The following is a 27,792-nucleotide window of genomic DNA, read 5'->3' as shown; positions in this document are numbered from 1 at the left end:
GTACTGTACCCCGGTGTTGTACTGTACACGGACGGACCCGTCCCCACCGGTACTGTACCCCGGTGTTGTACTGTACACGGACGGACCCGTCCCCACCGGTACTGTACCCCGGTGTTGTACTGTGACGGACCCGTCCCCACCGGTACTGTACCCCGGTGTTGTACTGTGACGGACCCGTCCCCACCGGTACTGTACCCCGGTGTTGTACTGTGACGGACCCGTCCCCACCGGTACTGTACCCCGGTGTTGTACTGTGACGGACCCGTCCCCACCGGTACTGTACCCCGGTGTTGTACTGTGACGGACCCGTCCCCACCGGTACTGTACCCCGGTGTTGTACTGTGACGGACCCGTCCCCACCGGTACTGTACCCCGGTGTTGTACTGTGACGGACCCGTCCCCACCGGTACTGTACCCCGGTGTTGTACTGTGACGGACCCGTCCCCACCGGTACTGTACCCCGGTGTTGTACTGTGACGGACCCGTCCCCACCGGTACTGTACCCCGGTGTTGTACTGTGACGGACCCGTCCCCACCGGTACTGTACCCCGGTGTTGTACTGTACACGGACGGACCCGTCCCCACCGGTACTGTACCCCGGTGTTGTACTGTACACGGACGGACCCGTCCCCACCGGTACTGTACCCCGGTGTTGTACTGTACGACGGACCCGTCCCCACCGGTACTGTACCCCGGTGTTGTACTGTGACGGACCCGTCCCCACCGGTACTGTACCCCGGTGTTGTACTGTGACGGACCCGTCCCCACCGGTACTGTACCCCGGTGTTGTACTGTGACGGACCCGTCCCCACCGGTACTGTACCCCGGTGTTGTACTGTGACGGACCCGTCCCCACCGGTACTGTACCCCGGTGTTGTACTGTGACGGACCCGTCCCCACCGGTACTGTACCCCGGTGTTGTACTGTGACGGACCCGTCCCCACCGGTACTGTACCCCGGTGTTGTACTGTGACGGACCCGTCCCCACCGGTACTGTACCCCGGTGTTGTACTGTGACGGACCCGTCCCCACCGGTACTGTACCCCGGTGTTGTACTGTGACGGACCCGTCCCCACCGGTACTGTACCCCGGTGTTGTACTGTGACGGACCCGTCCCCACCGGTACTGTACCCCGGTGTTGTACTGTGACGGACCCGTCCCCACCGGTACTGTACCCCGGTGTTGTACTGTGACGGACCCGTCCCCACCGGTACTGTACCCCGGTGTTGTACTGTGACGGACCCGTCCCCACCGGTACTGTACCCCGGTGTTGTACTGTGACGGACCCGTCCCCACCGGTACTGTACCCCGGTGTTGTACTGTGACGGACCCGTCCCCACCGGTACTGTACCCCGGTGTTGTACTGTGACGGACCCGTCCCCACCGGTACTGTACCCCGGTGTTGTACTGTGACGGACCCGTCCCCACCGGTACTGTACCCCGGTGTTGTACTGTGACGGACCCGTCCCCACCGGTACTGTACCCCGGTGTTGTACTGTGACGGACCCGTCCCCACCGGTACTGTACCCCGGTGTTGTACTGTGACGGACCCGTCCCCACCGGTACTGTACCCCGGTGTTGTACTGTGACGGACCCGTCCCCACCGGTACTGTACCCCGGTGTTGTACTGTGACGGACCCGTCCCCACCGGTACTGTACCCCGGTGTTGTACTGTGACGGACCCGTCCCCACCGGTACTGTACCCCGGTGTTGTACTGTGACGGACCCGTCCCCACCGGTACTGTACCCCAGTGTTGTACTGTGACGGACCCGTCCCCACCGGTACTGTACCCCAGTGTTGTACTGTGACGGACCCGTCCCCACCGGTACTGTACCCCAGTGTTGTACTGTGACGGACCCGTCCCCACCGGTACTGTACCCCAGTGTTGTACTGTGACGGACCCGTCCCCACCGGTACTGTACCCCAGTGTTGTACTGTGACGGACCCGTCCCCACCGGTACTGTACCCCAGTGTTGTACTGTGACGGACCCGTCCCCACCGGTACTGTACCCCAGTGTTGTACTGTGACGGACCCGTCCCCACCGGTACTGTACCCCAGTGTTGTACTGTGACGGACCCGTCCCCACCGGTACTGTACCCCAGTGTTGTACTGTGACGGACCCGTCCCCACCGGTACTGTACCCCAGTGTTGTACTGTGACAGACCCGTCCCCACCGGTACTGTACCCCGGTGTTGTACTGTGACAGACCCGTCCCCACCGGTACTGTACCCCGGTGTTGTACTGTGACAGACCCGTCCCCACCGGTACTGTACCCCGGTGTTGTACTGTGACAGACCCGTCCCCACCGGTACTGTACCCCAGTGTTGTACTGTGACAGACCCGTCCCCACCGGTACTGTACCCCGGTGTTGTACTGTGACAGACCCGTCCCCACCGGTACTGTACCCCGGTGTTATACAGTGACAGACCCGCCACCACCAGTGCTGTACCCCGGTGTTATACAGTGACAGACCCGTCCCCACCAGTGCTGTACCCCGGTGTTATACAGTGACAGACCCGTCCCCACCAGTGCTGTACCCCGGTGTTATACAGTGACAGACCCGTCCCCACCAGTACTGTACCCCGGTGTTATACAGTGACAGACCCGTCCCCACCAGTACTGTACCCCGGTGTTATACAGTGACAGACCCGTCCCCACCAGTACTGGACCCCGGTGTTATACAGTGACAGACCCGACCCCACCAATACTGGACCCCGGTGTTATACAGTGACAGACCCGTCCCCACCAGTACTGGACCCCGGTGTTATACAGTGACAGACCTGCCTCCACCTGTGCTGTACCCCGGTGTTATACAGTGACAGACCCGACCCCACCACTACTGGACCCCAGTGTTGTACAGTGACAGACCCGTCCCCACCAGTACTGTACCCCAGTGTTATACAGTGACAGACCCGTCCCCACCAGTACTGGACCCCAGTGTTATACAGTGACAGACCCGTCCCCACCAGTACTGGATCCCGGTGTTATACAGTGACAGACCTGCCTCCACCTGTGCTGTACCCCGGTGTTATACAGTGACAGACCCGACCCCACCAATACTGGACCCCAGTGTTGTACAGTGACAGACCTGTCCCCACCAGTACTGTACCCCAGTGTTATACAGTGACAGACCCGTCCCCACCAGTACTGTATCCCAGTGTTATACAGTGACAGACCCGTCCCCACCAGTGCTGTACCCCGGTGTTATACAGTGACAGACCCGTCCCCACCAGTGCTGTACCCCGGTGTTATACAGTGACAGACCCGCCTCCACCTGTGCTGTACCCCGGTGTTATACAGTGACAGACCCGTCCCCACCAGTACTGTATCCCGGTGTTATACAGTGACAGACCTGTCCCCACCAGTACTGGACCCCGGTGTTATACAGTGACAGACCCGACCCCACCAATACTGGACCCCAGTGTTATACAGTGACAGACCCGTCCCCACCAGTACTGGACCCCGGTGTTATACAGTGACAGACCTGCCTCCACCTGTGCTGTACCCCGGTGTTATACAGTGACAGACCCGACCCCACCAATACTGGACCCCAGTGTTGTACAGTGACAGACCCGTCCCCACCAGTACTGTACCCCAGTGTTATACAGTGACAGACCCGTCCCCACCAGTACTGGACCCCAGTGTTATACAGTGACAGACCCGTCCCCACCAGTACTGTATCCCAGTGTTATACAGTGACAGACCTGCCTCCACCTGTGCTGTACCCCGGTGTTATACAGTGACAGACCCGACCCCACCAGTACTGTATCCCGGTGTTGTACAGTGACAGACCTGTCCCCACCAGTACTGGACCCCGGTGTTATACAGTGACAGACCCGACCCCACCAATACTGGACCCCAGTGTTATACAGTGACAGACCCGTCCCCACCAGTACTGGACCCCGGTGTTATACAGTGACAGACCTGCCTCCACCTGTGCTGTACCCCGGTGTTATACAGTGACAGACCCGACCCCACCAATACTGGACCCCAGTGTTGTACAGTGACAGACCTGTCCCCACCAGTACTGTACCCCAGTGTTATACAGTGACAGACCCGTCCCCACCAGTACTGGACCCCAGTGTTATACAGTGACAGACCCGTCCCCACCAGTACTGTATCCCAGTGTTATACAGTGACAGACCTGCCTCCACCTGTGCTGTACCCCGGTGTTATACAGTGACAGACCCGACCCCACCAATACTGGACCCCAGTGTTGTACAGTGACAGACCTGTCCCCACCAGTACTGTATCCCAGTGTTATACAGTGACAGACCCGTCCCCACCAGTACTGTATCCCAGTGTTATACAGTGACAGACCCGTCCCCACCAGTACTGGACCCCAGTGTTATACAGTGACAGACCCGTCCCCACCAGTACTGTATCCCAGTGTTATACAGTGACAGACCCGTCCCCACCAGTACTGTATCCCAGTGTTTTACAGTGACAGACCCGTCCCCACCAGTACTGTATCCCAGTGTTGTACAGTGACAGACCCGTCCCCACCAGTACTGTACCCCAGTGTTATAGTGACAGACCAGTCCCCACCAGTACTGTACCCCAGTGTTATACAGTGACAGACCTGCCTCCACCTGTGCTGTACCCCGGTGTTATACAGTGACAGACCCGACCCCACCAATACTGGACCCCAGTGTTGTACAGTGACAGACCTGTCCCCACCAGTACTGTATCCCAGTGTTATACAGTGACAGACCCGTCCCCACCAGTACTGGACCCCAGTGTTATACAGTGACAGACCCGTCCCCACCAGTACTGTATCCCAGTGTTATACAGTGACAGACCCGTCCCCACCAGTACTGTATCCCAGTGTTTTACAGTGACAGACCCGTCCCCACCAGTACTGTATCCCAGTGTTGTACAGTGACAGACCCGTCCCCACCAGTACTGTACCCCAGTGTTATAGTGACAGACCAGTCCCCACCAGTACTGTACCCCAGTGTTATACAGTGACAGACCCGTCCCCACCAGTTTGTACCCCAGTGTTATACAGTGACAGACCTGCCTCCACCAGTACTGTACCCCAGTGTTATACAGTGACAGACCTGCCCCCAACAGTCCTGGACCACAGTGTTATACAGTGACAGACCCGTCCCCACCAGTGCTGTACCCCGGTGTTATACAGTGACAGACCCGTCCCCACCAGTACTGTACCCCGGTGTTATACAGTGACAGACCCGTCCCCACCAGTACTGGACCCCGGTGTTATACAGTGACAGACCCGACCCCACCAATACTGGACCCCAGTGTTATACAGTGACAGACCCGTCCCCACCAGTACTGGACCCCGGTGTTATACAGTGACAGACCTGCCTCCACCTGTGCTGTACCCCGGTGTTATACAGTGACAGACCCGACCCCACCACTACTGGACCCCAGTGTTGTACAGTGACAGACCCGTCCCCACCAGTACTGTACCCCAGTGTTATACAGTGACAGACCCGTCCCCACCAGTACTGGACCCCAGTGTTATACAGTGACAGACCCGTCCCCACCAGTACTGGATCCCGGTGTTATACAGTGACAGACCTGCCTCCACCTGTGCTGTACCCCGGTGTTATACAGTGACAGACCCGACCCCACCAATACTGGACCCCAGTGTTGTACAGTGACAGACCTGTCCCCACCAGTACTGTACCCCAGTGTTATACAGTGACAGACCCGTCCCCACCAGTACTGTATCCCAGTGTTATACAGTGACAGACCCGTCCCCACCAGTGCTGTACCCCGGTGTTATACAGTGACAGACCCGTCCCCACCAGTGCTGTACCCCGGTGTTATACAGTGACAGACCCGCCTCCACCTGTGCTGTACCCCGGTGTTATACAGTGACAGACCCGTCCCCACCAGTACTGTATCCCGGTGTTATACAGTGACAGACCTGTCCCCACCAGTACTGGACCCCGGTGTTATACAGTGACAGACCCGACCCCACCAATACTGGACCCCAGTGTTATACAGTGACAGACCCGTCCCCACCAGTACTGGACCCCGGTGTTATACAGTGACAGACCTGCCTCCACCTGTGCTGTACCCCGGTGTTATACAGTGACAGACCCGACCCCACCAATACTGGACCCCAGTGTTGTACAGTGACAGACCCGTCCCCACCAGTACTGTACCCCAGTGTTATACAGTGACAGACCCGTCCCCACCAGTACTGGACCCCAGTGTTATACAGTGACAGACCCGTCCCCATCAGTACTGTATCCCAGTGTTATACAGTGACAGACCTGCCTCCACCTGTGCTGTACCCCGGTGTTATACAGTGACAGACCCGACCCCACCAGTACTGTATCCCGGTGTTGTACAGTGACAGACCTGTCCCCACCAGTACTGGACCCCGGTGTTATACAGTGACAGACCCGACCCCACCAATACTGGACCCCAGTGTTATACAGTGACAGACCCGTCCCCACCAGTACTGGACCCCGGTGTTATACAGTGACAGACCTGCCTCCACCTGTGCTGTACCCCGGTGTTATACAGTGACAGACCCGACCCCACCAATACTGGACCCCAGTGTTGTACAGTGACAGACCTGTCCCCACCAGTACTGTACCCCAGTGTTATACAGTGACAGACCCGTCCCCACCAGTACTGGACCCCAGTGTTATACAGTGACAGACCCGTCCCCACCAGTACTGTATCCCAGTGTTATACAGTGACAGACCTGCCTCCACCTGTGCTGTACCCCGGTGTTATACAGTGACAGACCCGACCCCACCAATACTGGACCCCAGTGTTGTACAGTGACAGACCTGTCCCCACCAGTACTGTATCCCAGTGTTATACAGTGACAGACCCGTCCCCACCAGTACTGTATCCCAGTGTTATACAGTGACAGACCCGTCCCCACCAGTACTGGACCCCAGTGTTATACAGTGACAGACCCGTCCCCACCAGTACTGTATCCCAGTGTTATACAGTGACAGACCCGTCCCCACCAGTACTGTATCCCAGTGTTTTACAGTGACAGACCCGTCCCCACCAGTACTGTATCCCAGTGTTGTACAGTGACAGACCCGTCCCCACCAGTACTGTACCCCAGTGTTATAGTGACAGACCAGTCCCCACCAGTACTGTACCCCAGTGTTATACAGTGACAGACCTGCCTCCACCTGTGCTGTACCCCGGTGTTATACAGTGACAGACCCGACCCCACCAATACTGGACCCCAGTGTTGTACAGTGACAGACCTGTCCCCACCAGTACTGTATCCCAGTGTTATACAGTGACAGACCCGTCCCCACCAGTACTGGACCCCAGTGTTATACAGTGACAGACCCGTCCCCACCAGTACTGTATCCCAGTGTTATACAGTGACAGACCCGTCCCCACCAGTACTGTATCCCAGTGTTTTACAGTGACAGACCCGTCCCCACCAGTACTGTATCCCAGTGTTGTACAGTGACAGACCCGTCCCCACCAGTACTGTACCCCAGTGTTATAGTGACAGACCAGTCCCCACCAGTACTGTACCCCAGTGTTATACAGTGACAGACCCGTCCCCACCAGTTTGTACCCCAGTGTTATACAGTGACAGACCTGCCTCCACCAGTACTGTACCCCAGTGTTATACAGTGACAGACCTGCCCCCAACAGTCCTGGACCACAGTGTTGTACAGTGACAGACCTGTCCCCACCAGTACTGTACCCCAGTGTTATACAGTGACAGACCCGTCCCCACCAGTACTGTACCCCAGTGTTATACAGTGACAGACCCGTCCCCACCGGTACTGTATCCCAGTGTTTTACAGTGACAGACCCGTCCCCACCGGTACTGTATCCCAGTGTTTTACAGTGACAGACCTGTCCCCACCGGTACTGTATCCCAGTGTTTTACAGTGACAGACCTGTCCCCACCGGTACTGTATCCCAGTGTTTTACAGTGACAGACCTGTCCCCACCGGTACTGTATCCCAGTGTTTTACAGTGACAGACCTGTCCCCACCAGTACTGTATCCCGGTGTTTTACAGTGACAGACCTGTCCCCACCAGTACTGTATCCCGGTGTTTTACAGTGACAGACCTGTCCCCACCAGTACTGGACCCCGGTGTTATACAGTGACAGACCCGACCCCACCAATACTGGACCCCGGTGTTGTACAGTGACAGACCTGTCCCCACCAGAACTGTACCCCAGTGTTATACAGTGACAGACCTGTCCCCACCAGTACTGGACCCCGGTGTTATACAGTGACAGACCTGCCTCCACCAGTGCTGTACCCCGGTGTTATACAGTGACAGACCTGCCTCCACCTGTGCTGTACCCCGGTGTTATACAGTGACAGACCCGACCCCACCAATACTGGACCCCAGTGTTGTACAGTGACAGACCCGTCCCCACCAGTACTGTACCCCAGTGTTATACAGTGACAGACCTGTTCCCACCAGTACTGTATCCCAGTGTTATACAGTGACAGACCCGTCCCCACCAGTACTGGACCCCAGTGTTATACAGTGACAGACCCGTCCCCACCAGTACTGTATCCCTGTGTTATACAGTGACAGACCCGTCCCCACCAGTACTGTATCCCAGTGTTTTACAGTGACAGACCCGTCCCCACCAGTACTGTATCCCAGTGTTGTACAGTGACAGACCCGTCCCCACCAGTACTGTACCCCAGTGTTATAGTGACAGACCAGTCCCCACCAGTACTGTACCCCAGTGTTATACAGTGACAGACCCGTCCCCACCAGTTTGTACCCCAGTGTTATACAGTGACAGACCCGTCCCCACCAGTTTGTACCCCAGTGTTATACAGTGACAGACCTGCCTCCACCAGTACTGTACCCCAGTGTTATACAGTGACAGACCTGCCCCCAACAGTCCTGGACCACAGTGTTGTACAGTGACAGACCTGTCCCCACCAGTACTGTACCCCAGTGTTATACAGTGACAGACCCGTCCCCACCAGTACTGTACCCCAGTGTTATACAGTGACAGACCTGTCCCCACCGGTACTGTATCCCAGTGTTTTACAGTGACAGACCTGTCCCCACCGGTACTGTATCCCAGTGTTTTACAGTGACAGACCTGTCCCCACCGGTACTGTATCCCAGTGTTTTACAGTGACAGACCTGTCCCCACCGGTACTGTATCCCAGTGTTTTACAGTGACAGACCTGTCCCCACCGGTACTGTATCCCAGTGTTTTACAGTGACAGACCTGTCCCCACCAGTACTGTATCCCGGTGTTTTACAGTGACAGACCTGTCCCCACCAGTACTGTATCCCGGTGTTATACAGTGACAGAACCGTCCCCACCAGAATGTACCCCGGTGTTATAGAGTGACAGACCCGTCCCCACCAGTGCTGTACCCCGGTGTTATACAGTGACAGACCTGCCTCCACCAGTGCTGTACCCCGGTGTTATACAGTGACAGACCTGCCTCCACCTGTGCTGTACCCCGGTGTTATACAGTGACAGACCCGACCCCACCAATACTGGACCCCAGTGTTGTACAGTGACAGACCTGTCCCCACCAGTACTGTACCCCAGTGTTATACAGTGACAGACCAGTTCCCACCAGTACTGTATCCCAGTGTTATACAGTGACAGACCCGTCCCCACCAGTACTGGACCCCAGTGTTATACAGTGACAGACCCGTCCCCACCAGTACTGTATCCCAGTGTTATATAGTGACAGACCCGTCCCCACCAGTACTGTATCCCAGTGTTTTACAGTGACAGACCCGTCCCCACCAGTACTGTATCCCAGTGTTGTACAGTGACAGACCCGTCCCCACCAGTACTGTACCCCAGTGTTATAGTGACAGACCAGTCCCCACCAGTACTGTACCCCAGTGTTATACAGTGACAGACCCGTCCCCACCAGTTTGTACCCCAGTGTTATACAGTGACAGACCTGCCTCCACCAGTACTGTACCCCAGTGTTATACAGTGACAGACCTGCCCCCAACAGTCCTGGACCACAGTGTTGTACAGTGACAGACCTGTCCCCACCAGTACTGTACCCCAGTGTTATACAGTGACAGACCCGTCCCCACCAGTACTGTACCCCAGTGTTATACAGTGACAGACTTGTCCCCACCAGTACTGGACCCCGGTGTTATACAGTGACAGACCCGACCCCACCAATACTGGACCCCAGTGTTGTACAGTGACAGACCTGTCCCCACCAGAACTGTACCCCAGTGTTATACAGTGACAGACCTGTCCCCACCAGTACTGGACCCCGGTGTTATACAGTGACAGACCTGCCTCCACCAGTGCTGTACCCCGGTGTTATACAGTGACAGACCTGCCTCCACCTGTGCTGTACCCCGGTGTTATACAGTGACAGACCCGACCCCACCAATACTGGACCCCAGTGTTGTACAGTGACAGACCTGTCCCCACCAGTACTGTACCCCAGTGTTATACAGTGACAGACCAGTTCCCACCAGTACTGTATCCCAGTGTTATACAGTGACAGACCCGTCCCCACCAGTACTGGACCCCAGTGTTATACAGTGACAGACCCGTCCCCACCAGTACTGTACCCCAGTGTTATACAGTGACAGACCAGTTCCCACCAGTACTGTATCCCAGTGTTATACAGTGACAGACCCGTCCCCACCAGTTTGTACCCCAGTGTTATACAGTGACAGACCTGCCTCCACCAGTACTGTACCCCAGTGTTATACAGTGACAGACCTGCCCCCAACAGTCCTGGACCCCAGTGTTATACAGTGACAGACCCGTCCCCACCAGTACTGTATCCCAGTGTTATACAGTGACAGACCCGTCCCCACCAGTACTGTATCCCAGTGTTTTACAGTGACAGACCCGTCCCCACCAGTACTGTATCCCAGTCTTGTACAGTGACAGACCCGTCCCCACCAGTACTGTACCCCAGTGTTATAGTGACAGACCAGTCCCCACCAGTACTGTACCCCAGTGTTATACAGTGACAGACCCGTCCCCACCAGTTTGTACCCCAGTGTTATACAGTGACAGACCTGCCTCCACCAGTACTGTACCCCAGTGTTATACAGTGACAGACCTGCCCCCAACAGTCCTGGACCACAGTGTTATACAGTGACAGACCCGTCCCCACCAGTACTGTACCCCAGTGTTATACAGTGACAGACTTGTCCCCAACAGTACTGTATCCCAGTGTTATACAGTGACAGACCTGACCCCACCAGTACTGTGCCCCAGTGTTACACGGGGACAGATACCCACCACGCACACTATAACAGGATGTTTTACGCTGACAGACCTGTTCCCGCAGCCACTGCACCCCAGTGTTGCCAGACCCTCTGACAGTCCCGGTGTTCTCTGCAACCTGTCCGGCAGCGTCGGGGTGGTGTGTTCTCCCCTGGTTCCCTCCCCCCGGACCCGCCTCTCACCTCCTCCGGGACGCTCAGGTCCTCAATTTCGTCCCCCGCCGGATCCATCAGCTCCTCGGGGCCGTTTAACGTCGGCGGATCGGGGCTGGCGGCCGCCATCTTAAAGCCAGGCCCGGCCGGATGTGACGTTAACGGTCTGAGGGCGGTTCTGCGCCGGCGGAAACCGTCATCTGGAGCACGTGCCGCGCGCCAGGGACTTCTGGGAGTGGGATCCCGACAGGGAGATAAAGACTGGGATGGGGGTCCTGACAGGGAGATAGAGAGGGATTGGGATGCAGGTCCTGACAGGGAGATAGAGAGAGATTGGGATACAGGTCCTCACAGGGAGATAGAGAGGGATTGGGATACAGGTCCTGACAGTGAGATAGAGAGGGATTGGGATACAGTCCTGACAGGGAGATAGGGATACAGGTCCTGACAGGGAGATTGAAAGAGATTGGGATACAGGTCCTGACAGGGAGATAGAAAGAGATTGGGATACAGGTCCTGACAGGGAGATAGAGAGAGACTGGGGTACAGAGAAATTTTGGTGGGCTTTACGGAACCACATTAGACCATCAGATAAATGTTAAATCCCCAGAATTAACGTTTAGTCTTAAAGCGAGGGTGTGTTGGGAAGGCAGTAGTTCTCCAATATGATAGTCAAACTATTAAGGTCCATTCACCTCGGTTAATCGGGATTGGTTATAAACTTTCAAAATCTGAACAATTAATAGAATTTGATGTCACACCCAAATCTCACATAAAGGCAAATGTTTGACAGTTATGAGGAACAGAATACAGTCAGTAAGGGGCAGGATGACGATAGATAAAGTGATACCAAAGCACATAACCGGACAACACCCAAAACTCGGGACTAAGGTAATGCCCATAACAGAAGGGTCCATTGAATGGAGATGTGACCATTGTATGGTGAGCAGGGAAAGCCACCATCAAATTCAAACGCCGATTTAAAGTCTGAGATGACGCACAAGCAGAAAAGTCTATGGACTGGCAAAATGGGATGAAACAGTGGAAAACAAGAAAATGCAATGTGAGTCCCCATTGTGGACCTGGAAGTGACTCTGGTGCTAGGAAACAATCACAAATTGACAACAGAGCCTCTGATCATGGGAGGGAGGGATCGCATAGCAGTAGACCAGAAAGAGATAGGAGGGCAAGCAGGGGCCATCAATTGAGTAGGCTATGCAATAAAACAAGGACAACAGAACAAACTAGGAACACAACTAGAAGTAGAAGGCCAATGATTTGGAAGTTTTGGTGGCTGAAACAAATTTGTACATAATTTAATGAGGGGCAAAGCCACACGAATTGGATAGCTGGAAGGAATATGGTGTCTACTCTGAAGTGCCAGGTGGGCACATATCACACAGATGGATATATACGGAAAAAGTACTTCTTGATGGGACATAAAAGACTGAAGCGAGACTAGTGGCCTTGTGGTTTCGAAGAGACTCTTGGTGGTCAAGATGTTAGAATGGATTTCCCCACAGCAGGAAAAGCGATCTTGAAGATTTTCTGTGCTCTTTTTGCCAAATACTTGTGGGAATAATTGTCAGTCGATATAAAAGTTGAACTTTTCCAGGGTGAAAAATTTCACAGAGGACTGTTTTTGAAACTACCCAATGATGCGAGTGATATAGAAGGGAAGCTGTGGAAATTAAATAAATGTGTTTATGGATTAAAAGATGTGTCGAGGGTTTGGTATTTCTCAGTGAGGTCTGTCTTTCTGAAAATAGGTTGTATTCAGCTGAAAGCAAATCCAGCAATTTTCTACTGGTATCACAGAGAGAAACTTGCTGGTATCTTTATGATGTACATCGATGATTCTCTATGGGGAGGTTCTGCGGAATTTGAGTAACTTTTTATAATAAGAGGGGAATTTAAGATTGGGAGTCAGTCTTTAAAACATAGGGTTAGACGATAATCAGAATAGGTTGGCGGTAACCTTGAATCAACAATCATATCGAGAAAGTGTTAATCATATCCCAATAAATCGGGCCAGGTCATCACAGAAAGATGATCCTACATCCAAAGAACACAAGAACTAGGAGTAGGAGTAGGCCATTCAGCCCCACAAGCCTGCCTGCCATTTGATAAGATAATGGCTGATCTGATTGTGGCCTCAACTCCACTTTCCTGTCAGCCCCCATAACCCTTGACTTCCTTGTCGATCAAAAATCTATCTAACTCAGCCTTGACTATATTCAATAACCCAGCCTCCTCTGCTCTTTCGGGAACAGAATTCCATGGATTAATGACCCTCTGAGAGAAAAAAAATTCTCCTTACATGGGAGACCCATAATTCTTAAATTTTTCCCCTAGACTCCCCACAAGGTGAAACATCCTCTCAGCTTTTACCCTGTCAAATCCCCCCAGGGATTTATATGGTTCAATAAGATCACCTCTCCAGCTTCTAAACCCCAATGGTATATAACCAATCTGCACAACCTTTCCTCAGAAAATAACTCCATCGCCCTGAGGAACCTTCACTTAACTGCTTCTAATGCAATTATATTCTTTCCTAAGTAAGAAGACCAAAACTGTATACAGTATTCTAACTGTGGCCTAACTAAGACCCTGTGCAGCTGCAGCAATACTTCCCTACTTTTATACCCAATTCCCCTTGCAATAAACATCAACACTCCATTTGCCTTCCTAATCACTTGCTGTACCTGCATACTAACTTTTTGTGATTCATGTACCAGGACACCCAGATCCCTCTGTACCTCAGAGTTCTGCAATCTCTCTCCATTTAAATAATATCCTGTTTTTCTATTCTTCCTGCCAAAGTGGAAAAATTCTCATTTTCTCACATTATACTCTAGCTGCCAAGTTTTTGCCTACTCACTTAACCTATCTAAATCCTTCTGTAGAATCTCTATGTTCACTTGAAAACTTATTTTCTTACTATCTGGCTACCATACATTCAGCAAATTCGGCTACCATACATTCAGTCCCTTCATACAAGTCATTGATACAGATTTTAAATAGTTGAGACCCCAGCACTGACCCCTGTGGTACTCAACTAGTTACAGCTTATCAACCCGAAAATGACTCAATTATCCCTAAGCTCTGTTTCATGTTAGCTAACCAATCCCTTATCCATGTTACACCCCCCATCGCTACACACCATGTGCTCGTATTTTGTGACACTTCTTAAAATGCCTTTTGGAAATCCAAGTACACCACATCTATAGGTTCCCCTTTATCATATTACTTCCTCAAAGAACGCTCATAAATTAGTCAAACATGATTTCCCTTTCATGAAACCATGTTGACTCTGCCTGATTTTATTATGATTTTCTAAATGTCCTGCTTATTACCTCTCTTAGTAATGGATTCCAGTATTTTCCCCTGACAGACATCAGGCTAACTAACCTATAGTTTCCTGCTTTCCGTCTCCCTCCTTACTTGAATAGAGGTGTTACATTAGCAATTTTTCAATCCGCTGTGACCTTTCAAGAACCTAGGGAATTTTGGAAGATCCCAACCAATGCACCTACTATCTATGCCGTCACATTTTTTGAGATCCTAGGGTAAAGCCATTAGGTCCAGGGGACTTGTCAAACTTTAGTTTGAATAGTTTTCCCAATACCTTTTCCTTGGTGATAGTGATTGTTTTAAGTTCCTCACTCCCTTTTACGTCTTGTTTTTCACATATTCTTTGGGTGTTTTTTTTTGTCTTCTACAGTAACAACAGACAGGAAATACCTACTATGTCCTTGTTCCCCATTATTCATTCTCCAGTCTCACTCTGTAAAGGACCAACATCTTAGTTATTCCTTACCTTTTTAAATACTTGTAGAAACTCTTACTTTCTGTTTTTATATTTCCAGCTAGCTTTCTCTAACACTCTAATTTCTCCCTCATTTTTTTTTTAGTCATTCTTGACTGGTTTCTAAAATCTGTCCAATCTTCTGACCTACCACCAATCTTCGCAGCATTGTATGCTTCTGCATTCAATTTGGTCCTATCCTAACTTCCTTAATTAGCCACGGATGGTGCACACTTCACCCAGAGTCTATCTTTTTCAATGGAATATATCTTTGCTGAGAGTTATGGAATATCTCCTTAAATGCCTACCACTGCTTCTCTGCAGTGTTACTTTTTAACCTATTTTCTCAGTTCACTTTAGCCAACTTGTCTTCATACTCTTGGAGTTGCCTTATTTTAGACACATACTTCTTAGGCTTAAACTGACTGTGAAATTCTATCATGTTACGATCACTGTTGCCTAGAGGCGCCTTTGCTATGACATCATTAATTAATCCTGTCTTATTGCACATTAGCAGGTCTAATATAGTCTTCTCCCTTGTTGGCACTACTTAGTACTGCTCCAAGAAATTGTCCCAAATACACTCTTATGGACACATCTTCTGGGCTACCTTTGCCAATCTGATTCATCCAATCTATATGAAGATAAAAATCATCCATGATTATTGTAGTATCTTTCTTACAAGGTCCCAAAATTTATTCCTGTTTACTCTGCCCTACAATGTAGCTACTGTAGGGCAAAGGGGCCTATAAACTATTCCCAGAAATGACTTCTTATCTTTGCTATTGCTTATCTCTACCCCAAACTGCTTCTACATCTTTATCTTCTGAACTAAAGTCATCTCTCACTACTGTACTAATATCATCCTTAATTAACAGAGCTACCCCACCACCTTTTCCTTGCTTCCTGTCTTTCTGAAATATCAAAATGCCTTAAATATTTAAGTTTCAGTCTTAATCACTTTGCAACCATGTCTCTGAAGGTCATACATATTTCTTTCTATTTGTGCTATCAGTTCATCTATTTTGTTATGAATGCTGCATGCATTCAGATATAGAGCCTTTAATTCTGTTTTTTTTAACCACTCTTGCAAACTCTGCCCTTATCTACTGTTGCACTCTTAGGTTTGTACACTCTGTCCCTTTCTGACACATTCTGATTACCATGACGCTACCCTGCTCTATTGCCTTGCCCTTTCTCTTACTTTTACCACATGACCTCTCCCCTCCACTATTTAGTTTAAAGCCCTCTCTACTTCCCTAGTCACCTGTCTCACCAGAACGTTAGTCCCAGCATGTTTCAAGTGAAGACCATCCCAACTGTTCAGCTCCCACTTTCCCCAGTACTGGTAACAGTGCCCAGAGAATCAAAACCCATTTCTCCCACACCAATTTTTCAGCCACATATTCATCTCTCTGATCTTATTTACCCTACACCAATTCACTCATGGCTTGGGTAATAATCCAGAGATTATTACATTTGTGGTTCTGCTTTTTAATTTAGCCTCTAGCTGCTCATTCTCTCAAAGCAGAACCTCTTTCCTAGTCCTCTCTATATCTACTCCAAGTTCCTCTCCAGCCCTGAGCAGAGGTCCTGAACCCTGGCACCAAGCAGGCAACACTGCTTTCTGGACTCCCGCTTTCGGCAGCAGAGAACTGTATCTATTCCCCTGATTATACTGTCCTCCCTGACTCTAGTACCACTACATTTCTATTTACTCCCCTAGCTGAATGGCCCCCAGCACCATAGTGTCATGGTCAGTTTGCTAATCCATCTTGCATCCCCCATTCATATCCGTACAACATGAAAGGATCTCAAACCTCTTGAACAATTGCAAGGGCTGTGGCTTCTATCTTCTCAATCCCCATACCTGCCTCACTCATTGTCACACCTTCCTGTCCCTGACCACGGACCAAATCAGAAGACCCTTGCATAAGTGATGTAACTGCCTCCTGGAACAAAGTGTCCAGGTAGCTTTCCCCATCCCTGATGCATTGCAATGTCTGAATCTCAGATTCCAACTCATTAACTCTGAGCCAGAATTCCTCATGGTGTAGGCACTTACTGCAGACGTGTTTGCCATAAATCACACTTGCAACAATACTCCCCAAATACTACAGCTGCAACACATCACCTGCCCTACCATCCTTATTGTGTTTTAATTAATGAATTATTTCCTTAATTAAATTTTAATCAATGCTTCTAGTCCTGCTTGTGCTTATATTCTTATTATTTCAATTAATGTTATACTTACCCCAATTAAAACTCCCTAGTTTAGGTGAGACAAAGAGAAATAACTCACCAACAAATCAAGCACTTACCTGCTTTCCTGTTAGGTCACACTTTGATTTTCTTAAGAATGCTCTGAATCCACACACCCACTCCCCTAGCTCTTCAAACTTTTGCCACTGTCTCTATGTTACTCTCTATTTCTTAGAAGCAACTTGTATCTTCTGTTGAGCAGTTAAGAAGCTTGACTGAACAGTTAACCTGACTATGTAGTCAGACAAGACCCAATGCCAGTTATGACATTTGGAAGTACTATGATGAAACACGTTACAACTGAAGAGATTTTGAGGGCATATAAAACATGAAAGAAATTAAATTCAGAGAAATATGTGCTCAAGTTTCCAGCCAACGTGATCCGAAGGATATGAAATTAGTCCTTTTCTGGTATTACTTCTTATGCCAATCTATCAGATGGGTATTTGAGTACCGCTAGGTCTATCACGTTCTAAATGGGTAAAATTGGGACATGTCCATCACTTTTAATTAAACTTCTATTACATTTTTTAAAACCTACATGAAACCTCACCCCACCAGTGAATGAGGTTTCAGGCTTTTTCTGAAGCCTGCCAGGGCTCCCGGCCTGCCCAGCAACCTTAAGGTTGGAAGGGCAGGTCCACTAACTAGTTCAATTAGTTTTTAAATGGCCTCAATTGACCATTGACAAGTCAGTGGGTGCACAGCTGATTTGGCTGTGCCCCCGCCGACCTGAAAATGGAAATCACGCAGGGTGACGTCGGGAGTTCTGCCCAACTTCATCCCACGTCATTTTACGCGTCGGTGAGCGGGTCCTGTCCCCAACTCACCAGACTCAATATCCTGCCCACTGGCTCTGGTAGAAGTGATAGATATGGGACTTCGCTTGGCAAACATTTTGAGGGAAATGCTATACAAAAGGAATTCCCAGAAAAGTTTACCCAGTCAATGCTACGTGGATAACAGTTCCTTGTGGGATAATTTACATTTGACAAAGAGTGTGACTGAGAAAAGGCTAAGCATTGACATTGCTACTGTAAAAGAGATTGTTTCTTGTTGTAATTATAAATTTCCAAGACAAAGTGGGTCAGTGCAAGTCACCAACAGTCAGATTGTTTTACAAAATGGAATGCTTATACAAAAAGACCATTGGGAGTCCTAGAGGAGGGAAGTGTTGTATTGTGATGTGACATACAGAATATAAAAATTGTTTCCTTTTTCTCTTCTTCAATTTGTTTTGAGATGTGTGTTACAGAATTTTAATTTAAAGCTGAGGCGAATCTGTTAATGGTATGTTAATTATATTATCAATGTTAAGGATGCACAGGTGAAGGGCATTGATTGATTCAGTATCTTGAGCACATATAAAAGAAAGACTCCCAAATGTCCGCCTCTCTTCCACAGCTACATTCACGGCTGGGTGTCCTTGGAGAGAGTGCACGCGGGGTCCACCAGTACGTTAGAAGCCTTCCGTGCTCGGTGGACACCGCAGGGGCTGGAGTGCATCACCCCCCGTAATAACATTTTGATTTGATTTTGTAAGTTTCCTTTCACGTTCTTGTTTTAATTACAGTGCCCCACCAGGGGCTGTCACCCCCCTCTGATTTATTGATTTGTAGTTTAATTTATTGACTTTTGTCTTGCTTAAAAAGAGTTTCAAAGAAAGACTCCCGACTGTCTGCCCCTCTTCTGCGGCTAGGTTTGCGCCCAGGTGTCCCTGGAGAGGGGGCATGCAGTGTCCGCCAATATACTTGTGGCCTTCTGTGACCAGTGGGAGCTGCTGTAGGGGGCTGGAGTGCACCATCAGCCTCCAAAACAACATTTTAGTTTCATTTATTAAGTGTCCTTTGCAAGTTTTGTTTCCTTTGAAAGTTTTGGTTTTTTTTGTAGTGCCCATTTAGGGGGCTTTCAATTAATTAATTTGTTTATATTTGTTGACATGGTTTTTCAAAAGAGCATATGAAAGAAAGACTGTCTGCCCTTCTTCCCTGGTTACACCTGAGCCCAGGTGTCCTTGGAGAGGGAGTTTGAGGCCTTCTGTGACCAGTGGGCACCACAGAAGCTAGAGCGCATCATCAGCCCCTGAAATATTATTTTAATTTAATTTTATGTTTCCATTAAGGGTTTTATTTATTTGTTAATGTGCCTCCTTAAGGGATGGTTCATCAGTTAATTAGCTTTAGTTGTTTATCTGATTATACTCAAATGAGTACAAAAGAAAGATTTGTGGGACACTGGGTGTTAGCAGACGTATATATATGCAAATGTGCAGAAAGTACAAGAGGACTTTCCCAAGCAAGAAGCTCCCTCCAAGTGACCAGGAGGAAATAAGACAAAACTCACTGATGCACAGGAAGAAGAGGTCAACACCTCAACAATCTTGGAAAACCCCTAGCTGAGTTACTGAAAGGGAAAACTGTACATGTATAGGATCCAATCATGAAAACATGGAACCTGGTGAAGGTTCTTTTTTTTCAATCATCAATGGCTAAATGCTCTTGCAAAAAGCAATACTTATAACCACTTCACACTCAGAAGGAAATGCTATATGTCCTCCACATGGTTAGTGAGAACAACCTTTTTAGAACACATTTCTCAAGTAAAAAAACTATAGAAATGATCCCTAAAAATATAGTTAGTGAAGCTGAGACTCCAAGGTCATAGATCACGAGACCCAAACCAGTAAGCAAATGAGAAGGAACAGAATCGTATTCAACCCAAACCTGAGGTGGCAAAGCAGGAAAAAGCCATCGAAACACCATAGCAACATCACTAACAAGAGATTGACAGCATCACCAACAAGTGAAGCAACATCAACAACAAGCAACACATTAGCAACATCAAGCACGATTCCTACAACACCAAGAGCAACACACAAAACATCGCCTGTTGTCAACTCAGCACTGGGAGCAATTAATGCCAAATCTACAAAATGGAGGCACAGCATCCTAAGTGATACCATGAATAATGTTTTTTGAGAAAACAAGAATTGAGGGGAAAAAAAGGCAATTAAAGTGTTCAGTTTAATTATAAAAGTCGATTGTTAATCTTCTTTAGTTTAGTCATATCCCTTGAATTTACAGATGACGTGCTTTATTAATAAAAATAAAGAAGACATCCAGATAAATAGATTTTCAGACACAGCCAGGAAAGTTGGGCTATACAACAACAATACAAAATCCTAGGCCATGGAAGTTGATGATGACTTTGAAGACAAATTACATCTGCAAGGTGAACAACTGCAAACTGTGCATCCAACCACCAAAAAGGCAATGTTAGAGAATGCACAGAGAGGGATGCTCGATGTCGAAACTTACATTGGAAAAGCTAATGGAGCTTTTGGTACACTGCACTCAACCTGGAAATCCAATGTAATTAGAGAACAAACAAAGTTGAGAAATTTAAGAGCAATGCACTGTCTATGAGTGGAAGTGGTGGCAGGGTGACATTGTCACTGGGCCAGTAATCCAGAGACCCAGGGTAATGCTCTAGAGACCCGGGTTCGAATCTCATCACAGCAGATGGTGGAATTTGAATTTAACCAATAAAAATCTGGAATTAAAAGTCTAATGACGAAGATGAAATCATTGTCAATTATGGTAAAAACACATCTGATTCAACAATGCCCCTTTGGAGGAAGGAAATCTGCCATCCTTGCCGGGTCTGGCCTTTATGTGTTTTAGATCCAGTGGTTGACTCTTAAATGCCCTCTGAAATGGCCTTGCAAGGCACTCAGTTGTATCAAATCACTAGAAAGACAATTAGGAATGAAACCGGACAGGCCACCCGGCATTGACCTAAGCATCAGAAATGACAACAGCAAACTCAGCCCTGTCGGCCCTGCGAAGTCCTCATACGTTGGAGGTTGGGCCAAAATTGGGAGAGCTGTCTCACAGACTAGTCAAGCAACAGCCTGACATGGTCATCCTCACAGAATCATATCTTACAGCTCATGATCCAGACTCCTCCATCACCATCCCTGGGTATGTCCTGTCCCACTGGCATCACAGACCTAGCGGAGGTGGTGGCACAGTGGTATATGGTCGTGAGGGAGTTGCCCTGGGAGTCCTCAACATCGACTCTGGACCCCATGAAGTCTCATGGCACCAAGTAAACATGGGCAAGAAACCTCCTGCTGATTACCACGTACCACCCTCCCTCAGCTGATGAATCAGTGCTCCTCCATGTTAAACATCACTTGAAGGAAGCACTGAGGAAGTACACATTTCCTGCTGGATGATTAACATTTGCCAACTTATGGACGACTTCAGAGGCTTGTAATCAGCTTGGGGCTCAGCATCAGCCTGGACTCCAGCACTCCTCTGAGTGTCAGAAGCCTGGATAATAATAGCTTCCGACAGCTGGCCCAGTGCTTTTGTGGTGCTCAAACCAGTTTGTACTTCCCATTCAGCCAGCACGTGCAAACGCACCAAGGTGTAAGCATTTGAGCTGGTGGGAGGTGCAATGCAGGCAAGTAACATTTGTACCACACAATGCCAGGCAAGGACCATCTCCAACATGAGTGAGAATCTAACTATTGCCCTTTGACATTCAATAGCATTTCCATCACTGAATCCCCCACTATTAACATTCAATTGACTAGAAACTGAACTGGACTAACCATATAAATACTGTGGCTACAAGAGCAAATTGGAGGTCAGAATTCTGCAACGAGTAACTCACCTCCTGACTCCCCAAAGCCTGTCCATCATCTACAAGGCACAAGTCAGGAGTGTGATGGAATACTCTCCACTTGCCTGGATGAGTGCAACTCCAACAACACTCAAAAAGTTCAACGCCATCCAGTACAAAGCAGCCAGCTTGATTGGCACCCCATCCACAAACATCCACTCCCTCCACCACCGACGCACAGTAGCAGCAGTGTGTACCATCTACAAGATGCACTGCAGGAACTCATTAAGACTTCTTAGACAGCACCTTCCAAACCCATAACCACTACCATTTAGAAGAAAATAGGTAGCAGACACATGGGAACATCACCACCTAGAAGTTCCCCTCCAAGTCACTCACCATCCTGACTTGAAAATATATCACTGTTCCTTCACTGACACTGGGTCAAAATCCTGGAATTCCCTCCCTAACAGCACTGTGGGTGTACCTACACCACATGGATTGCAGCAGTTCAAGAAGGCAGCTCACATTCTCAAGGGCAACTAGGAATGGGCAATAAATGCTGGCCCAGCTCGTGATGCCCACAGCCCATGGTTGAATAAAAAAAATGTTTCTGTGTGGAACAGAAACATGGTGATCTAACAAAGGCATCCCAAGGAATCTTAACAGCTTCCAGTGCAGTGTGCTTCAGAGAGCATTTTGAAAATGACAGACATAGAAACCCTGAAGCAAACATGAATTTGGAAGTCAAATGAGAAAGGAGCTGGATATCAACAGAAGAGCTTTATGCAAATCAATAATAATGAATTCTGCTGAACTGCGCCACACAAGCTGGAGGATGAAGTCCAAGGCAGAATTGGTCACTGTCTTATGCAGCTCAACAGCACAGGAACAGTGATGATGGAAAAGGCTAATCAGTGATATTTCAAGAAGGTGACACACATTTGAACTAGTGGAAGGTAACATTAGGACTAATCAAGACTTGGAATGGATATGTAGTCAGAATGATGAAGTCGAATATGCTTAACACATCAAAGAAACAATTGAATATAGGAATGGAAAGCGTAATTCTGAATGAACTAATGATCTTCATCTAAAATCATCTTGTGTGAGAAAGAGAGAGGTCACTGCCAGAAGAGAGAAAGAGAGACAGAGAGAGAGAGAAATGGGGAGGAGGGAGTGTGGGTGGGGGGAGGGCGCGGAGGGAGAGGGACAGACTTTTGGATGGCAAAGAGAAAGCGGGTTCTTGTAGGGAGTTAAGAGAAAGACCGAACAATAAAGGGCAAGAGCAAGCTAGTTCATTACAGATAGAGACATAGATTAATGAAGAGAGAGGCAGATTATTACAGGGGAGAGAGAGATTGTTACAGGGAGAGAAAGATGAGTCATTATGGACATACTGTCTGCAGAGATTTCATTGCAGAGAGAGGTCATAGCTGAGTGACAGGCATTGTAGAGAGATGGAGACATCATATGTTATTGCAGAGAGAAAGAGAGATGGATTTAGAGAGACATAGAAAACATCACAAGTACAGGCAAAAATGTGATTACAAAGAGAGAAGATTATTGCAGAACGAGGGAAAGAGATTGGCCATTCCAAAGAGAGTGAGGCCATTGCAGAGAGAAGAAAGAGAGAGGCCAATAGAGACTGTTACAGTCCAAGCTGATGTTACTACTGGACAAGTCCGATTCCAGAGTGGAGCCTGGCTTGATTGATCATAACATTTTTTTTAAAACCGTGGAGAAAGTCACTGAACAAATTCACACGAGTCTGCTGATGAACCTTTAACACAAAAAAAAACATTTATTAAACAAGAAAAATGAACCATGTTACATCAGAAAAAAATGGTTGATAATATCTCAAGACACAACACAAGAAGATGTTTCAATTTTTCAATATTTCTTCCCCTAGCAATATCTTCATAGGCTTATAAGCCAGTGAAAAGTTACCACTAACTTGACACAAGGGCTTCTTGCTTGGGACTGGCACACATGCAAATGGTTTTCTTCCAGTGAATTCTTGAGCATTCACTTGATGCTTCTCACGAGACACCCAAAATCAAACTCTGAACTTTCCATTGCTTCAACTGCAGAGTCAACACAAGTTCCCTAAACTCAGTCTTCCAGTACCCTTTTAGTATTTCTTATCTCTGAGAACTGAAAATCCTTGTCTTCACTCTCACACAGATTAAACTCTTCCCTGTCTTTTTTCTGTGTCTCTGTGTCTATGTGTCACTGTTGCTAGACCATAGCCCAGTTTTCTCTACTTTGTGTTTTTTCCCCAAATTACTAAACATCTAACCCTTTTGAATCCATCTGTTTAACTTCAGGGGTTGTAAAACTTTGTTAAAAATGTATATAAACAAACCCAAAATACTAACCTTTCAGCCACAGGTCTGCCCAGACTTATAGGCACCAAGGTTCATACAAAACCTACATGAAACCAAAAGCCTTTTTACCTTACTTAACACATATATATATATTCAGTTTCACAATTATACAGTGTTCCTAACAAGAGAGAAATAGAGAAAGCGAGGTGGGGGTGTTGTGGTGAGGGCAAGATTGGGGGGTTGGGGGGAGAGGCATATTGACCATCCCAGGGAGAGGCAGAAATGTCATTAAAAATAGAGAGAAAAACGTTGTTCTGAGATGGTCCTTCTGTCTTGAACTCTAGATGTGGGACTTGGTTAGCAGACAGTCTGTAGTCATACTCTGGTATCTGCTTAACACTTGTGCTATTGGTGCTACATCAAAACAGGTTACAGAGTAGGCTTGTTGCTCCTCAGCATGGTGTTCCAACTTCTCTCTCTCAAGTCCAACACATGAATGACTGATGTCAGTGATACATCATCATCTACATCATATCTCATCTGTTGAACCTTTATATTATACCTTCTCTAGTATACTGTCCAGTTTTCAACAACAATATGAAACTACATCTTTAACTTACATTGCATTTCTGTAACTCTCTTTTTACAACTACAGATTCTAGCCAATTCCAAGTCCTACTCTCCCCCTTCTCCAATTCAATCTCGCACAGTATTCTCAACCCTTAGGGAAGACATCTTGAAGACTTTAGGGCTTTCTTCTGCATCTGGTAGGACATCACCATTTTCTGCAATGAGAGAAATTCCCCATAGACAATTAAGTCAGAGACTTAAGAAGTGCTAGAGATTCACTGCAGCTTCCATGCTGACCTCCAGCTCCGGAGGGAAGAAGACTTTCAACTGGGACTGAAGTATGGTTGCCTATTGACTTTCACCTTGGGAAAGTACCAGTTCTGGACAATGAGAGATAAACTGTTCAATGGAATAGAGATCTGAATGCTGCTCAACCACTAGAAACATAGCTGACTCCCCAAAAAAAGCTACAGGGATTTCATATGGTGCATCAACCAACTGGAAAGATGAATCATCCTTCAGGACCTCAACCTTCAACAGATCACTCAGTATTGAAAGGGATTCTTCCTCATCACTCTCTAGGAAGAGCCAATTCAGGTCCAGCAAGTTTTCATGGGGATGGTCACCACCTGCTGCAGTGCCTTCTGTATCTGCCACCTCCAGCCTTACTTCATAAAGAACTGAGAGATTCATAACTTCAGTCTCTGCCCGGAGTCCAGTGGATGATGTCTCTGTTCTCTGTGAAAGAAAGGAATTCACTGCTGAGTGTATAAGCTTCCTCAGCTTCTGAAGGCTGAGTTTCCACTGCTTCTAAATAAAAGGTTGAAGATCGTTGTGTGAAAGACGGTGAGTCGTTCAAATGATGAGCATCATCTGGTTTTTCTAAGATTCCTTGAAGTATGTCAACATCACCACTCAATGGGGATGTACGCTGATTGTGAAGAACAGAGAGAGAATCAATGATCTGTCACCCCTTATAGTGAAGAGGAGCAATGACCCTGCCTTTGATTGGAAGGTCTATACCGCCTGGACTTTGTAACTTCATGCCTGGTGGATGAAGGGTCATTGGCCGAAGCCAGTCGAGATTATCTGCTGATATGTTAACAGCAGTGCCAGTATCAGTTTTAAAGGTGGTATTGAAGCCTTGAACTTGGACTGGAGCTGACAAATTGTCTAGACTAAGACCATCAACTTCCCCTAGGAACTCTGCAATTTTGTCTTCATTTTGATTTCCCATTTTTGGACGGAGTGTGTTTCATGAATACTTTTTTGTCTTCAACCTCGATTAAAATTGTTGGATTTGCAAACTTGAAATGTCCAGTTTTGCTGCCCTGGAAGTGTTCCGTACCCCCTGCTGAGCAGTCCTGGCATCTATATCGGTATTTCGCACCACAACGTAAGCATCTCAAAATAGCTGCCAGTGTGGAGTTTCCCCAGCCTATTGCCTGCTTTAGTGGGCTTTCTTGTAGGTGGGGCCTACCCAGTCAATGGAATGATGTGAAGCCTCAGAATTGCATTGAAGTACAGCCCAGTTAGATGCTTTAAGATCAGTCTGCCTCACTTGCTGGACCACTTGATCCAAAGTAAGGTCATCGTTGGATTGCAGAAAGTCGGAGAGTTTTTCATCCTGGACATCTGCTTTTATGTGATCACGGATTAGTGCCCCATATTCACAAGAACTAGCTGGGTCAGTTAGAAATAATTCAGTCGATTCCCCAGGTCGTCGTGACCTCTGGTTAAAAAGAGCTCTTTCAATTACTAAATTTTGCTTCAGGCTAAAATAGGTGTCAAAGGCTTTAGTAATGGACTCAAAGTCCACTGTGGACTCCTGAACACCCAGCCTATGGAGAATGTCATCTGCTACTGGACTGACAGCATAAAGAAAGGAACTAATGATGCTTCTGCTCTTTAGAGACAAAAGGGCATTTCCATAACTTCCACTGTTGGCCTCTCAGAAGGCCCTCGATACAATCAAACAGGCAGGGCAAGGGCAGGGACTGTTCACCAGGTACAGTCATCATTACATCCCTCCAGCGTGCCTCCTTCTCCCGCTGACTTTTTGCAAGCTGTTTTCAAAGGTCTCTTCATTCAGTGGTTCCTTCAATAACACCAATATGCCTTTTGTCTCCACTGATGCCACCATGTTCTGAGAAGGTCCTTCTGCCTTGGACTCTAGGCTTGACGCAGGGAGCCATTCAAGTGGGGGGAGTAAAAAGGAATGTAGTGATAGTAGGGGACTTTATAGTTAGGGGGATAGATACTGTTCTCTGCAGCTGAGACCACGAAGCCTGAAGGCTGCCCAGTGCCAGAGTTAACACGATCTCCTCAGGGCTGGTGAGGAAGTTGGAGTGGGATGGGAAGGATCCAGCTGACATGGTCCACATAGGCAGGATTAAGAAAGAACTTCTTCTGAGGGAGTATGAGCAGCTAGGGGCTAAATTAAAAAGCAGAACAACAAAGGTAATAATCTCTGGATTACTACCTGAGCCACATGCAAATTAGCATAGGATAAATAAGGTCAGGGAGTTGAATGCGTGACTCAAAGATTGGCATGAGAGAAATGTGTTTTTATTCATGGGGCACTGGCACCAATACTGGGGAAAGAGGGAGCTGTACCATTGGCATGGTCTTCACCTGAACGCCATTGGGACCAGCGTCCTGGTGAACCGTATAACTGGGGCTGTAGAGAGAGTTTTAAAATAAATATTGGGAAGTGGGGGGTTCACATGAGGGCAGATTTGGAAGGTTTAAGAGAAAGGAAAAGGCAATAGTGCAGGGTAACAATACATTTAATGACCAACAGAGTGTGACAGGAAGGGACAGAGCACATGAGAATAAG

At 48.2% G+C, this 27,792-nt stretch overlaps 1 protein-coding gene and 1 non-coding gene across 4 annotated transcripts in view; both read right to left on the bottom strand.

Moving 5' to 3' along the window:
* The window catches only part of braf (B-Raf proto-oncogene, serine/threonine kinase), a 143,777-nt gene extending 132,289 nt beyond the window's left edge, over window positions 1–11,488 (bottom strand). For all 3 annotated transcript variants that reach the window (XM_041215781.1, XM_041215778.1, XM_041215779.1), the window contains exon 1: window positions 11,382–11,488. In XM_041215781.1, coding sequence (XP_041071715.1) covers window positions 11,382–11,480 — 99 coding nt within the window. In that variant the 5' untranslated portion in view covers window positions 11,481–11,488. The remainder of the gene's footprint in view (window positions 1–11,381) is intronic.
* Window positions 11,489–19,853: 8,365 nt separating this feature from the next.
* LOC121293446 lies at window positions 19,854–20,060 on the bottom strand. The gene has a single exon (XR_005946526.1). It is a non-coding gene; the product is annotated as a small nucleolar RNA U3 (small nucleolar RNA).
* Window positions 20,061–27,792: the final 7,732 nt, after the last annotated feature.

Source organism: Carcharodon carcharias, chromosome 21, assembly GCF_017639515.1.
Source record: "Carcharodon carcharias isolate sCarCar2 chromosome 21, sCarCar2.pri, whole genome shotgun sequence".
In the NCBI taxonomy this organism is placed as follows: Eukaryota; Metazoa; Chordata; class Chondrichthyes; order Lamniformes; family Lamnidae; genus Carcharodon; species Carcharodon carcharias.
The sequence above is the reverse complement of the archived record's forward strand: the minus strand, read 5'-3'. Positions and strand labels throughout refer to the sequence as shown.